We start from the raw sequence: 15,874 nt of genomic DNA on the forward strand, positions 1-15,874 counted from the left end.
TAAACACCTGGACACAGCAATGATTCATTGCATTGATTACACTGCAATCATGGGACTTAACTCCTGTCTAAAGCTAAGTGTAATCGGCATCTTCCTCCTTAATGGTTAAAGCTTCAGCTCATGGCATAACAGATAGCTTTGAAAAAGACACTTCTAGGGCATTTTTAAAGTTAATATAGGCATTTCTGGTTGGGTTTTTTTCAATAGTAGAAGGAGCTACAGGAACTTTGTTTAAATCTCCAGGAATATTGGAGCATTTTTTTGGTACATTGGGTAACAAAACTCTCAGAACTCCTCAGTTCTGAAAGACAGACACCCATCGTGGTGCTCATCACATCTGCAGATCATGCTGCACCTCCAGTGTTAGTCATTGCATCAGCAGAAGGGGGGGCTCTTTTGTAAACGATCACCTGCTTGCTGACTTCACCCTGAGGATTATCCTTCATGTATTCAGTTCAGTGGGACTGGCTTACCCTTGCTTAGTTGAAATCAACGTTGGCCTCAGTGCTTGGCTGTGGAGGTAGATATGATGACTTTCTCAGTGATGTACCTGCTGAGGCTGTTGTTCCCTGCAGAAGCTGATCAGACAACTGCAAAAACCCACACAGGAGCTCTTCAAAAAGCATCTGAGAGTACATGTCAGTTGTGAGACAGAATGTCTGGATCATCCCAACCTTTGTTACTGCAGCATGAAAAGAGGGTTTTGAAGTTGGGAAGAATTTTTCTCTCTCTCTGAAGTTGTAGTTACTTCTCTTTTGGGTGCTCTTTTCCTAATTTGGAATGTTTGTGATATCAGACTTGGAATAGTGAGCTTTCGTATGTAGTTTAAGATACGATGTCCCCAGAATCTTCCCAGCCTTTGTGTTGCTTCACCAAGAGCCATTCGTCAGGGCATGGAGAAGATCTCTCTTCTCTCCCTCTTTGTTTCCAGAGCTGTGGTGCTGCAGGTAAGCCATATATGTAATACATGAGTGGGAAATTAATGCTTTTTCAACATTGAGGCCACAATTAAAGCTCCTTACATTCCTGGGACCAAGTACATCTAAGTGTTTTCAACTACAGTTCATCACATGGCATATCTGCAAAACTGCTTTGGATCTAATCCCGGTGAGCAATCACAGAATGGTGGGGGTTGGAAGGGACTTTTAGAGCTCATCCAGTCCACCCCCACTGCAGAAGCAGGGTCACCTAGATCAGGTCACATAGGAACATGTCCAGGCAGGTCTTGAAGCCCTCCAAGGAAGGAGCCTCCACAGCCCCTCTGGGCAGCCTGTGCCAGGGCTCCCTCACTGAAACACTGAAAGAGTTCTTTCTTATGTTTAAGTGGAACTTTTTGTGTTCCAGATTCATCCCATCACCCCTTGTCCTGTTGCGAGCTGCTATAGAAAAAAGGGATGTCCCAGCCTCCTGACACCCACCCTTTAGATATTTATAAATGTTAATAAGATCCCCCCTCAGTCTTCTCCAGACTAAACAGCCCCAGGTCCCGCAGCCTTTCCTTGTATGAAAGATGTTCCAGTCCCCTGATCATCTTGGCAGCCCTGTGCTGGCCTCTCCAGCACTTCCCTGTCCCTCTGGAGCTGAGGAGCCCAGAACTGGACACAGGACTCCAGATGAGGCCTCACCAGGGCAGAGTAGAGAGGGAGAAGAACCTCCCTCGCCCTGCTGCCCACACTCTCCTTGATGCCCCCAGGCTGCCATTGGCTTCTTGGCCACGAGGGCACATTGCTGGCTCATATTTAGCTTATTATCACCCAGCACTCCCAGGTCTCTCTCTGCAGAGCTGCTCTTCAGCAGTTTGACCCCCAGCCTGTGCTGGTGCAGGGGGTTGTTCCTTCCCAGCTGCAGGACTCTGCCCTTGTCCTTGTTGAACCTCAGGAGGTTCCTCTGTGCCCAACTCTGCAGCCGGTCGAGATCCCACTGACTGGCAGCTCAGGCTCTGGGCAATCAGCCAGTGCTCCCAGTTCGGTGTCATCAGTGAACTTGCTGAGGGTCCCTCTGTCCCCTCATCCAGGTACCAAAGAAACCAGATGCCCGTGGCACTCAATGCTGCTGCCTCCCGCTCCGGGGGGCGTTTGTGACTGAGGAATTCCTGGTTGGTTTTCATGTGGCGAATGTCATGTTGTAACAGTGACATGTCAGCCCCACTGTCAACACTGCCATGAAATCCTTCCTGGAGCAGAGCTGCTAATGCACTGCTTAATCTGCTGGTGACAAGCTGTGATTTGTATTCGCTGGAGATCTCAGCATTGCTAATTGAAATGGATTTGAACTCGTGTTAGCCATGGTAGAACAGGTTTGGAGACTTGCTTGTGATCCTGACAGAAACAGACAGGACCAGCTATACCAGGGCAGTACAACTTAAAAATTGCTATTATAAAAGTGGTAATTTTTGTCTGTGTTCAGGTCTTGGCCTGGAAATATAACTGTTGTGGGATAGATAACAAGGATTTGCAGAGCAAATGCGTTAAGCTGTGTGTAGGCTGTGAGTGCAGGTGCCCTGCAGATGGCTCGTGAGACGCTGGCCTCCAGCAGACCAAGAATCATCACTTCCCAACACTGCTGTAACTTCTGCGCCACACATACTCTGTGCTGCATCTGCTGACCTCTTCTGTGGAGATGGAAGCAAGTGTAATAGTTTGTGTAGCTGAATCAGAGACCAAGTGACTGAGCGAGTCAGGCAATCTATCAGGCTTGACTGTCGGAAGTGGGAGCTGGTTTCATTCGGTTAACTGGTGCTTTGCTTCACTCGCTCTCTTATGACTAAGTGATTATTCTAATTTGTGTCTTTAAAAATCTAATTGTTTCCATCCCCTTCAAATGCTCTTTAGTGCAGGTATTCATCTAGAGCACATGATGCATTGTTATTGTCAGATATCATTTTGTGAGTGGTTTTATTAACTTAGGCGTGGTTTTAAACGTTAGGTGTTCATCTCTTCCATTAGCTTGTTATTCGTGAAGGGCTTAGAAACAAAGCTTCTCTTTATGTGTACAGAAACCCAGCAGTGAGTGTGCTGAAGGCAGTCCCATAAAAACCCCATTTTTATGATGAAATTGAACTTTCCATCAGGGGATGTTTGTCAGTGGCTCCTGAGGAAGAGCCGTGCAGCAAACTGCAGAGGTCCCTGCCGGAGTTTCTTGCTGCTTGCTGGGCTGCACTGAATGCATGTGCAAACAGCTCAGCAGACAGCCCATGTTTCTCATTGCCACTCTGGATTTTAAGGCATCCTAAGTCTCTGACCCAAAATGACAGGGGTTCAACGAAAGAAAAGGGAAAGATACCTGATGCATTCCTTTTGTTCTAAAGCTCCTGAACTTTAGAGCAGGTCAAACTATGGGACTCTTTACCAAACTTCTGGAACTTTCATTCACAGCTTAGTGTGTTACTCCAAATAACACATAGTTTTTGAATGATTGCCTCAAACAGAAGGAATCCCCCACAGCTGTTTCCAGCTGATGCCCTGTGGAGTGGGGAGGCAGTGGTGGGAACACACTGGCCCACAGCTCAGAGAGGAGCTGGAGGTCCTGCTGCTTCACAGGCTTTGATGCCAGCTGCCCAGGCAGGGAATGGTGGCAGAGGGACCAGCCCTTTGCTCAGAGCTCCCTTCTACCCTCTGCCCTTTTTTCAGTTACCTTGAAGCCATGTGTTTTGAGTTCATCTTCCCCTTGTTCCTTTAGAATGGAAAGGAACACTTATTTTTCTAGTTATTTTGTAACAAGATCAGTCCCAAATCACTGCTTTCCTTTGCAACGCTGCAGCACTGCTTTCTTGCCCACCTTGGGGCCTCAATCAAGTCCTAAACAAAAATGAAGTCACACAAGAGCCATTCTGGTTAAACTGTAACTTGGGGCTGCCTGGTGTGCCACAGTAGCTCAGCAGGGATGCTGAGAGAATTCCTTTCCCTTCAGGAAAGGAAAAGGAGCTGTGATCAGCCTGACCAGACATGACTGAGACTGCTCCTCATGCCTGGGGTTCCCAGCCGGTACCGGCTCCCCTGCTTCAGGTAGGGAAAGCCCCAGTATCACCTGTGATGTCTGGGAGTTTATGGGTGAAATGCAGGAAAAGCAAATGGAGCAAAGACAGAGCAAGGAGACAAGGTGGATTTCCTCTCCTCCCTTTTTGGGGGTGTTTGTTTTTTAAACCATCAGTCTCACACCTCTTTCTGTGGCCAATGTATGAGGTGGCAACACATTTGTCAAGCTACAGTGACGATGCTTTGGTGTCACAACAACCACAGGCAATGCTTCCAGCTTGAGGAAGAGTGGCAAGAAAGTTGTCTGGTAGAAAAGGACCTGTGGGGGTTGGTGGACAGCAGCTGAACAGGAGGCAGCAGCGTGCCCAGGTGGGCAAGACAGCCAAGGGCATCCTGGCTGGGATCAGCAATGATGCAGCAGCAGGACCAGGGCAGGACTGGCCCCTGGGAAGGGACTGGAGCACAAGGGTGCTGGGGAGGGGCTGAGGGAATGGGGGTGTTCAGCCTGGAGAAGAGGAGGCTGAGGAAGACTCCCTGACAGGAGGCTGCAGTGAGCTGGGGGTCAGTCTCATCTCCCCAGTCATAAGACAAGAGTTTCCTCAGGGGAGGTTTAGATTGGAGCTAAACCCTGAGAGGTAAAAACCTAGGAGAAACAACAGTCTCTCCACCATCTTCTGTGGTAGATAAGATGTTTTGCTGTCTCATTGCTGCTTTAGGAGGATGCAGGGAATGGGTACCTGTTAACCCACCACGCTGCAGCAGTGCCACACAGCATGACAAAGGTTTCATCAGCGTGTGTTCGTAAAACCACGTTGCATTCTTAAGCTGTCAGGTCAGGTGAGGATTCAGTCCTGCAGCAAAAATAGGAATTAAGCAGGTGTACTAATGCAGTAACCCCTGAAAGGAATGCCCTTTGCTCCCGTTGTGGGGAGCTGGGCCATCCCCGTGGCAGCTCCTCAGGCTGTGGCAGAAGCGTGGCAGTGGTCCTGGGAAGGGCTGTGCACAGGTTCCACACGCTCCCCTGCTTTCTAAGCCCATCCTTAGTGGGTTGCATTTGGATTACAAGTGCTTTGACTCCTTGGCAGGATTTGAATGAGCTGTGCAGTTTCACAGTGTTGGGGCTTTTTTTGGCCATGGTATCAAGGTCTCTGTTGGACACAGAAGGATGTCTCTGTAACAACACAGGCTTTTCAAACTGTGGTTGCAACAGGATTCTCTGGCATCTTTTTAAGGCTTCAGATAGTGAGAAATAGCGAAGAATCCTTCACTAGAGAAATATTATTCCCTGGACTTCAAGTGCCTGGGCCATTTACTCACACATCTCTGTGAAATAAAGGCTGGAGGTAGTTGGATGTCAGTGGATAAAAATGCTTTGTATCCCCGTGCAGTTCCTATGGCTTTTTCCAGACAGGGCAGCAGTTGCCTTAGAGCACAGCAGTGTAATACAACAGTGTATGTCTTTACCTGGATCTTTTCCTTTCTGATTTTATCAACAAGAGGCTTCTTTTGTAGTACTGAGTTATCTTTTCTTGTTCAGCAGTGCTTCTGTACCTGCCTCCTTGCTCTGGGGCGGAGCTGGTGTGGTTTTTTTGCTTTGTTGTTTTGGCACAATGTACCCTGACATTGCACCTCCTTGAAGATGGCAAATGCTGCCGTGTCTGTGGGGCTTTTTGGTTCAAAACATTATATAGTTGAAATCCTGTATGTGATATACATAAATGTACAGCAAAGCTTATGGTGTTTTGATGTTACTGCTGCTTGCTCACCTCCCCATCCACCCCAGCACCAAGAGGAGTAGTAACTGCTTGGTCATGCTGAGTGCAGTCCCTTGTCTCTGCCTCTGTGCTGCAGCACCTGAATGTTTTATGAATTGGAGCCTTCCTGTCCTTAGCAAGAGGCAATGCAAAGGGCTTTGGACAAAAATGAGAGCCTAACATTTGCATAGTCTTTGTAGGTGTGTTTATCTCTGGTAAATTGTGGGGCACTGGCTGTATTCTCAAGTTGTTGTTTGTCACGTTCAAGAGAACAGATTCGAGATGTCTGGGGTGGTCTGTAAAACCCTCCTCACAGATATTTAGTGAGAAACATTCATGTTCCTTACGCTTTCCAGTCTCTTGGAAACCTACCATCAACTGGAGTTATTTTGGGTTTTTTAAAGAGTTGGGTATGTTTGAACAGTGACCTGGTGAGCTCAGCACTGCTCTGTAAAATTGTTCAGCAAAGCAGCTCAGTGTCACTGCCAGAGCTGATTCCCCCCAAGGCCAGTGGGTTTCAGCAGCCTCTGCTGAGGGTGCAAAGCAATCAGATGGGTGAAGTGCACCGTGAGCAGCTCCCCTGGCAGCACCAGCCCTTTCCCTCAGCATTCCACTTCTATTCTGGCTTCATTCCAAATTTCCAAATCCTCCTCTTCCCTTTCCCTTCAGTTTATGTAAATTGCTGCTGCAGTTTTTGAGCTTCCAGCATGCTGTTGCTTTATGACTCTAAAGCATTCAACTTTGGAAGGGTCTGTGCAATGCTAAATACAACAGAACCTCCCTGGGTTTCTGTCCTATGAGTTACTTCCAAAATGCCCACTGGGTGTATTTGTTTTGCTGAACAGAGAAGTTCACAAGGACTTCCAGGTTTTTAAGGCAGGTGATTGGTTTGTTTTTTCTCAGATACAGCCTGGGTGTTTTTCCTACAACATCTCAATGTTTACTTCATACTCAGCTCTTACAATGCCTACACAAGACTGAGATAACACATTGAACTCAGCCCATGTGTACTAGGTGTAAAACTCCACATAGGTGACAGCAATATGTCCCATACTATGTTGTCTATCATACAAAACCATAAATGCTTTCAGTTTTATCTAGTTAGACCTGGCTGAAGGAATTTCTTAGAGTGTTTTGGAGTAAGAGGATAGGTCTAGTGCTGACAAAGCTGGGTTGCAGTTGTCAGACCCAATCTACATGTGATAGTCACACCAGTAAGCTTTGCAAGATGCTGTTTTGCATAATTAGTTATCTAGTCCTAAGAGTGGCAAGGTCAGGACTAGCCTGGCTCTGGGCTCAGCCTATTTGTGTAAAGCATCCAATCTCCTTAAATTATAGACAGTAGTAGAAGGAATTGAATGAACAAATCTGTCAAGAGGAAGCTGGATTGGGGACAAAAAGACATTTAAGAAAATGAAGTTTGATGCTAATAATGCTTCTTATTATTCTTTCTTCACTCATTATGTTAGAGAAAGATGTCATCTAGGTCCATTGAGCTTCCAAACTGTATGGGAGTAAGGATAAAGAAATGCTATGGAGTGTGTGCTCCTGTGGAAAGAAGTGTTATACATGTTTGAGTTTTGTTCTCAAATATATAGTCTGCCTTTCTACTTTCATGTTAATCTTTTTCTTACCCCTATATTCTCATAACACTTGGAAGCATTTAAAGTAGCATCCATGGGGCAATGGTGTCAAGGTCTCTGTTGGACATAGAAGCGTTTCTCTGTAACAAGGCGACTTTTCAAACTGTGGTTGTAACAGGAGTCTCTGGCACCTTTTTAAGGCTTCACATAGTCAGAAATAGCTAAGAATCCTTCACTAGAGAAATATTATTCCCTGGACTTCAAGTGCCTGGGCCACTTACCCACACATCTCTGTGAAAAAAAGGCTGGAGCTAGTAGGATGTCAGTGGATAAAAATGCTTTGTATTGTATTCATCCTAGGGGCAATGAATAGAAAGCATCCTGCAGCCCCTCCTGGAAGGGGTTACCTTGGTAAGCTGGCTGTGCTTTGAGCACCTTCAGCAAGCAGAAGGGCTACTCTGCATCTAGAGATAGTTTTCTCTCAAAAAGAAAACAAATAGTGAGCTGTAGTTCCAGGTGAGGTGATCTGATGCCCTTCCCATTCGGATCAGTTGCAGCTCCTGCTGCCCTCGCTGAGCCGGGCAGCTCTGTGCCCAGCCTGGCTGGAGCCTGGCTGCTGCCAACGTCCCTTCACAGCACCAGGGAATTCATTTTTAGGGCTGTTTCTTTCTTTTCAAGAACATTAGCTGTGTGCTGAGTTTGATTGTAGTCCCAGGTAGAGAGGCTGGGAGTAAGGCTCAGTCCTGTAACCCATGAGAGTGGTGAAAGGGGCAGCGTGGAAGTTGTTACAGAAGGTTTTTATACATTTGAGCTTATCTGGAGATTATTGCTGGTGGATTATCCCCTTTTACAGGGAAAGGAAGGATTTTCAAGTGGCTGCCAAGTTCCTGGATTGTTTTGTCTGTTGTTAGGCAGCACTATATAATATCCTGTGGCAACTGTAATGTTGACTGTATGGCACTGAGACATGGGGGAACTCTGCAGTAGTGTGATGGTTCTGGTTTTAGCAGTGGATGTAGAGCCACCATCTGGAAGTGTTCTGCCATTGGCAAAGCACAGGAAGCAGTCTTCATGTCTCATGTCAAAGACAAGTATTTTTAAATCAAGCCAGACTGGCTCAGGGCTGAGGTGTCAGCCTCTTGTATTGGTGTGTTCATCAGGGACTGGATTAACGTGCACCCAAATGGGAGAGGTGAAACAAGTTGTAAAACATCCCCATCCAAAATGAACGTTGCTTTTCTTTCAGCCTTGCTCTGGTGTGAGGGGAAAAAAATGTAACAGTAATTTCACCTGCAAATTTACCTTTTGCTTTCATTTTCCTCTAGGTCCAGGATGGAACATTCTTGCTCGCTCCTGCTGCTCTGTGTTAGTTTTCTACCCACACGAGCTTTGCCACCCAATGGAACTGAACTGCCAAAACCAACAACAACAACAAGTAAGGACATTCCTAATTTGCAGGGATGGGAGTGGGTGTGGAAAGGGGTTTCTGGTGAGGTCCCCTAGGTGACATAGTGTTTAACTAGGACTTGGACTCCACTGTTGTGCTTCTAATCTTGCCAGATGACCTCTGCATTTGATCTCCAGTATGGCTGTTGGTGTACTCTTTATCTTCTCTCTCCCATGGCTGGGAAATGCACAGGTTGGATTTGGGAGAGGGGGAGAAGCACAGGATGTCTCCTCCTCCCCAGGAGCTGTCACTGTGGATCTCCAGCGTGATGGGACATGGACATAGATCATGTGAAATGAAGACATTACCAATTAGAGAACAGGATGAACCTATTTAAACATCACGAGGAACTAGGGTCTTTATATGAGTTCTGTGTCTAAAACCCAGCATGGTGGGGGTTGGAAGGGGCCTGCAGACCTCCTCCAGCCCCTGCTCAAGCAGGTTCCCCTCACTCAGGGGGCACAGGAACGTGTCCAGGGGGGTTTGGAAACCTCCCGAGAAGGAGCCTCCACACGCTCCCTGGGCAGCCTGGGCTGGGGCTCCCTCACCAACGTGATGTTCCATAGAAACAGAAACGGATATTCCCCAACACAGATGATGTTCCATATGAACAGAGTGGTGAAATGCTGATAAGTTTTCAGGTGACTGTTGTTGACACCCAGTCATTATAGGAGTGTGTCTTTGTGCTTTGGTTGGTTTGTTTTCAGTCTGCCTATGAACTTTACACCTGTATGGAAGGAGAGCCAAGCAAGAATCCAATGCCAGGTGTGGCTGATGGTCACCTTGTTTGCTGTGGTCTTTAGTTGTAGTGATTTAGGTGCTCTTAGCAAAAATGGAGGCTGGAGAACAGTGGTGCTGCAGCTGAGCACCGTTCTGCCTGGCACTCTCAAACCTGCCCAGGGGAGCATGGGGCTCTGCTGTTAGTACTGATAACCTTAGTGGGATTTTTTGCTTGGAGATTTCAAACGAAATAAATTGCCAATGTTAAAAGCCCACACAAAAAACTCCACCACCCCAACTAAAATTGCTAATAAAGGGCTCTGCTGAAATGTTGTCAAGCAGCTGTCCCTGTCCTGCTTCTTGTCTGGCACCTGGAGCAGTGGAAGAACAAGTTACTGACATTGGTCTGAACATGTAAGAATTAGAGAATTGGGAAAGGGAAGTGACTTCTTAGCTGTATCCCTTCCCTGAATCCTAATAAAGTTACTAAAAAGGCAGTTTCTTCATAGATGCTGTTGATCTTCAGAGCTTGATTTGAAATTGTGTTGAATTTGGGCATGATAATATGCCTGGACACGTCCCTGTGCCCCTTGATCGAAGGGAACCTGCTTTAGCAGGGGAGTGGGCTGGATGAGCTCTGCAGGGCCCTTCCCACCCCCACCACGCTGGGATTCTGTGATGTGGGTAACAGTAGCCTTATCATCTGTGTTTTAATGAAATCTTAACTTCAGGGATGTGGTTTAGGAATGATTAGTATGACTGAAGTGCTTTTTCCTAAACATCAAAGCCTTCGTTACTTTGAGAAGCAAAGAGAAGTTTTGACTGCTAGACAGGTACATGCACACTGCAAATATACAGCTGTACAGAAGGTTCCAAGGCAGTGGGGTTCTCTAACACATCTGATAGCCACTGAACTAATGTGGTGTTTTTAATACAAGAATATTTTTGATTGAAGGAGTGTGAAAACACCTTTTAAAAGAATATGGAGAGAACTGAAGGGTACTGAAAACCAATCCAGCTTTCCTTTTGCATGCTGATTTGATGAATCATCCCAAAAGATAAGGTGCTTTTGATTCTGAAAGGGCCAGTTCTCATTTATGGCATGTCATCCTTTTGGCTGACTTGGTTTGGAAAACACTTTGTTGAATTTAAATGCTGGTTTTATTCTTCCTTTAAACAAGGGTACCTGATCTGTATGGCTCTGTTCACTCCTGCTGTTTTGCTTCCTACAAGAATATCATGAAATTGCTGCTGTGAAATTTCCCTTTCCTAAGATCAGGATATTCTGGAGCTGGTTTCACTGCCATTTACTAGAAGCATCACCCTGCCACTTCCTCGGGGCATCCAGTTGCATTAAATAAGCACAAACCAGTATCTATTCATTTGGATTTGTGTAAGGAAATGTATATTTCAAACAGATAAAACTTTAATGCTATCAAATATATGTGACAGACTGTTTGTACATGGTACTGCCCAGAGCATTCCAATAACTCCTGGTTACTCAAATATTATCCAGTATTAATCACAGTCAGGATCCTTTTACTTCCTCTTGTATTTTTACTTGTTCGGTGGTTTGAATGTGAGAGCAGCCTGGGACTTGCAGTAGTAAAGCTTTTAAGTCCTTTCCAAATTTCTCCAGTGTTTGCTCAATGAATATTTCATGGCTTCTGTGCCCATCTTTGCAGTTTCTTTCCACTTCTGGTGTATTAACGTGCAGAGATGATGAATTTATCAGATGAGTGGGAGGTTGAAAGGCAGCAAATGGTGCAGCTTTTGATGCTCTATTTATTGCTGGTTTGAACTTTCAAGAAGTTAGTGGTGTCTTTGAAGGTAACTAAAGCAATGTCTAGAAAGAGTGAAGTCTTATAGGATAGCCAGAATGGGACCCAGAGCTGGGGACTCTCATGCTGGGCTTGTGGTGCTCCTTTCATGTAGAAAGTGAGACATGATCAGAACACTGAGTTCTGAAGGAGGGATCTGTCTCATTTACTGACTATTTAAAAGCCAAAGGGATGCTTTGGTGGTAGATAATCAATTGCAAGAATTAGTTTGAAAAGCAGAACTTCCAAAGGAGGTGGGTTTGAGGTTGGGGCTGGACTAGATGACCTCTACAATCCCTTCCAACCCAAACTGTTTGATGATTCCATGACTGCGGTGGCAGGCGGGGCTGTGCTCAGTCCGACTCTGCAGCATTTGGCTCTGGCATGGCCAGTGCAGGTGTGATTCTTGCATTTGCTGCTACTTGCCTTCAGGTGCACTGCAGGATTGTTTTCTTGGTTTGTTTTCACTGCCTGTCTCTTTCCCTTGCCCTTCCTTCCTTTATTTATTTACCATTTGTTTGTTTTACATATGTACCAGAGCATCTCCTGATTATCAGCTGCGTATCTGCTTCCTCTCTGCAGCCAAGGCACGGTGAAGCACAGCAATTCTCTGCAAGGTTGGGGTTTTCTCTTCCAAAAACAGAGTGAGAGGGCTCAGTCTGGGCTCTGATATCCCTGTTGGCATGAGTGGCTTCTCCTGCCCACTCACTGCAGCACGAGTTCAACTGGACCTCAAGGGTGGCTAGATGAAAACTGTGACAAGAGGACAGTTTTCCTTTTGCTGAGTTAGCTTGTAGGTTGTCAGTGAATAGAAAGCACACACTCATGTGCAAGAAGCTTAGTTACAACAAATCAGTCCCTGTTAAATCTAAACAGACTGAGGGAAGTTTTTACAACAGCAACAGTTTATTGCCTTTGCTACTGATGCAATCCAGATGTTTCAAAGATGCCTCTGTCCACCAAAAGTACTGAGGACCACCTAAAATATGTCACTTGAGTGACACCTTAGCATCAGTCCAAATGATGGCATGAGCACAGCTTGCACCCCATGCATGTCTGCACTGTGAGCAGCATCCCAGTGGCCCGGCAAGGTATAAGGAGAAAGGGTTTCTGTCCTGTGACTGCGTGTGCTTTGGTGAGCTCTGCTGCTCTCTGCAGTTGTCTCAGCCAGTTTTGGGAGTGTTGCCTGCTCTGTGGGCACGTGAGGAGCATTGAAAGACTATAATAAAAACTGAAGATGAATCATTGCCTTTTGAAAGATGAGCAGGTGAAGGAATAGCAGAGAAGATGCTCAACACTCTCGTGCATGATAGGTCATCCAGTCGGAATTACCCCCTCAATTAACGTGTAAAGGTCTGGCAGGGCCACCAGACAAGCTGGCTGCAGGAGCTGCTGCAAGCTGGACTGAGTTGTTCAGCAGACACATATCTTAAGAGCCCCCACATCTCACATGTGGGAAATGTGTTACTGTGATAGTGCCAACATTGTGGGAACCTGAGAAGCCCTGGGTTTTGTGCCAGTGGATGGCAAAACATCTCCATTAAAAGTTGAGCTGAGTTCTATTCATAATGACCCATTTTATAATGTGGCACTGTTTGAGTGCACTGTTTGGCACGTGATGGATAAGGGCTGTGTCAAGATGATGTGATAGCCACTCAGTATAAAATAGATGTCAGAGGAGGCTGGGGTCCTTTGCAGGGCTGGATGTCTGAAACAGTAGTTCTGACCCAACCAGAGGCACATGTCACTGCCCAAAAGCCTCTGCGGTCAGGTCTGACTGAGCATGGTTTAAGGAGCATTCATGTGTCTGCTGAATGAGGCAGCAGAGATGAGTGCAGCCTGGAAAAGCTCTGCCTTTAACCCAAATAATGGGTGAGAGACAGCAGATTGGTTTTAGCTTTGGAGAGGTGGAGGGTTAAGTTCTCTGTTGTTTGGACAAAAACCTTCAGACCTGTGAATAAATTGACCCAGTTGTGAGATTTCTCCAGGCTCAGATAAACAGTATCTTGTCTGTTCTTTGGCAGCACTGGAATAATTTCAGGTACCTGACTTGCTGATCTAGGGCAAGCCACGTGCCTTGCTGTGTTAGCTTGCAATTGTGGAGGGAGAAAGAAGTGGGTTAATCACACTTTTATTCATGGGCAATTTTACCGCTCAGGTCCTGCATGCAAAGGAACTGATCCAGGGATGATGACCAAGGTTTGGGAGACAGTCTGGAGGGCTGCTCACAGGACACTTGCTGATGTGCATACACTGCTTTTAGTTCCTTTATCTCTCATGGGTGGTTTTGGTTTTGACACATGTGGAAAGTGGGAACATTCTAACCCTGAGGGAAACAGTGCAATGTTTCCAGAAAGAGCCCTTCAGAGGGCTGTGCCACAGCAGCACAGGGGAGGAGGCTGGGAAGAACCCGTGAGTCAGCCTCGGTGGGTGGCAGGGGAAGCACGAGGGGTTGCCACCACCCCCTGGTGACAGTCCTCCTCTCTTGTCAACATGCAATTTGCTGTTTCATTCCAGTTCTGTGAAGTACCCTGGGGATGAGCTGCTTGCTTTGTGTGGCTGCCAACAGAAATCCCCGTGGTTTTGGACCAGAGCATTTTGTGTTGGGACAGGGGAAAGTTTTCCCTGGCAGAGGAGATCTACTTTAGAGCACATTTGTCACTCTGTGTGCATTTACTCTTACATTTCATTTTTCAGTGTTTGAAGCAGCGCTGATTAAAAGCTCTTCTAGGTCTGTCTTTCAGTCTCCCCTTGAAGTCCTGCTTCAGGTGTAGATAGTTGTGTAGGCTGAAGATCTTCCAGCCCCTGAGTCTACAATGGCCTTAGTCTGGTTGCAGCCTCCTCTGAAAACTTTTGGGCTACATCTAGAAAAATGACAGCTGCAGATACTGAAGGAAATACAGGGAACGAACAAATCTGTTTGCAACCATGTCGTGCCTTACCCAGAGGCTCTGCAAAAGTGAAGCCATTGGTGTGTCACTGCAAGGCTTTGAAAGCAGAGGTAGCCATGTACAAGGCAGAACACGCCCTTTGTGGGTTTTGACCTAACTTGCTTGTGAGATGGCAGGAGGAGAGTTGAGATCTTGCTGCAGGGAGTTGCATGGGTCAGTGCAGGAGTGCTCTGTCCTTAACTCAGGGAACGCAGGCTGTACTCAGGCAGGGGGCTGAGCATCTATTCTCCTGGGTTGGATTGAGGCCTCGTGTTTGTCTGAGAATCAGTTTTCCAAAGACTCCTCAAGAAGGTGGTGTGAGGTACATTAGTTATTCTGAGAGGAGCTGAAGGGTGAATTTTGTGTTGTGCAATGAACTGAGGGAAATTTTAATTACCTTGTGACTCCAACTTGTTTTTTCCCCTGCTTGTGTCATGGGTCTTGTCACTGAGCCAGTGATGGGAACTAACACAAACCCCCCAGATCCTGGAGGATTCTGAGGTACTGAGGCTGAAATTTGGAAGCTTCAACAGGAGGCTCAGCAGCTGCTGCTTGTCAGCGAGGGGCAAAAGGAGATCTCTTTGTGGTTTGTTTCTTTGCCAGACGTTGGTTTCTCTGTAGACTGCAGTGTTGCAGAATACTACACAGGAGCTGTTAAGCTGTTCCTGGTGATGTGTGTTCATCCAGACACTCCTTCCAACAGTGATTATCTGAAACCCTGGCAAGTGAGGGTTTGTGATTACCATTTTGTCATGTCTGTCACTTTTATCGTTACATACCACTGAAATGTCAAGTTTCATGCATTTTATTACCTTCCCTTACTTTGCACTGTGACACTGACTTGAGAATCTTTCTTTCCTTGTATGCCCCTCATGCACCTGTGCCTTTAAAGCAAGCTTTTTTCTGTGCCCTGTTTGTGCATCCAGATTGCTTCCAGCTGCTCACAGATACAAACCAACACTCAAATGATTTTGCAGCCATCGGTTCTGGACAGTTAATTTACCCATATGAGCTCTATAGTACTGCAGGTGTTATGTACACCTGTGTATTTACTGTTATCTTGTGCTTTCCTGATGTTTTATCTTGAGGCTTGTGGCAAGATCTCTTCAAAAAGCCTTTACTGCAGTGAAGCAAAAAGGAAGAGGTGAGGGAAGTGTGAATGGAAGAGATGTTAGGACAGTCACCGCTGTGGTGCCCAAGGACCACTGTAGGAATGGTGGAGAACTTGTCAAAAGTGTGTAAATGGAGTTAAAAAGGAAAAAAAACAAACCACACCATCAACAGGGAAAAAAAACCCCTTAATTTTAGAAGAATGTACATTGGTAAGATTCCTGAATGGTGCAAATGAAGGAGGCTGAGGAAGGCTGGTGTAATGATGGAGAGACTGGGGAGGAGGGTCCAGACCCTCAGGGAACCCTTCTGATAGATGTCCTCAGCATAGCAGAGTCCTGCATCTGCGGAGGAAACAACCTCATGCACCAGTACAGGCTGGGGATTGATTGACCTGCTGGAGAGCAGCTCTGGGAGAGTGATCTGGGAGTTCTGGTTGGCAATAATCTAACCATGAGCCAGCAATGTGCCCTCGTAGGGAAGGCCAATGGCATTCTGAGGTGCATCAAGAAGAGTGTGGGCAGCAGGTTAAGGGA

The 15,874-nt window shown here is 46.3% G+C and overlaps 1 protein-coding gene across 2 annotated transcripts in view; it reads left to right on the forward strand.

Annotated features, from left to right (window-relative positions):
* The window catches only part of PTPRE (protein tyrosine phosphatase receptor type E), a 94,165-nt gene that overhangs the window by 51,269 nt on the left and 27,022 nt on the right, over positions 1 to 15,874 (forward strand). For both annotated transcript variants that reach the window (XM_062001066.1, XM_062001064.1), the window contains exon 2: positions 8,637 to 8,746. In XM_062001066.1, coding sequence (XP_061857050.1) covers positions 8,644 to 8,746 — 103 coding nt within the window. In that variant the 5' untranslated portion in view covers positions 8,637 to 8,643. The remainder of the gene's footprint in view (positions 1 to 8,636; positions 8,747 to 15,874) is intronic.

The sequence above is a fragment of the Colius striatus genome, chromosome 8, assembly GCF_028858725.1.
Source record: "Colius striatus isolate bColStr4 chromosome 8, bColStr4.1.hap1, whole genome shotgun sequence".
NCBI classification, from domain to species: Eukaryota; Metazoa; Chordata; class Aves; order Coliiformes; family Coliidae; genus Colius; species Colius striatus.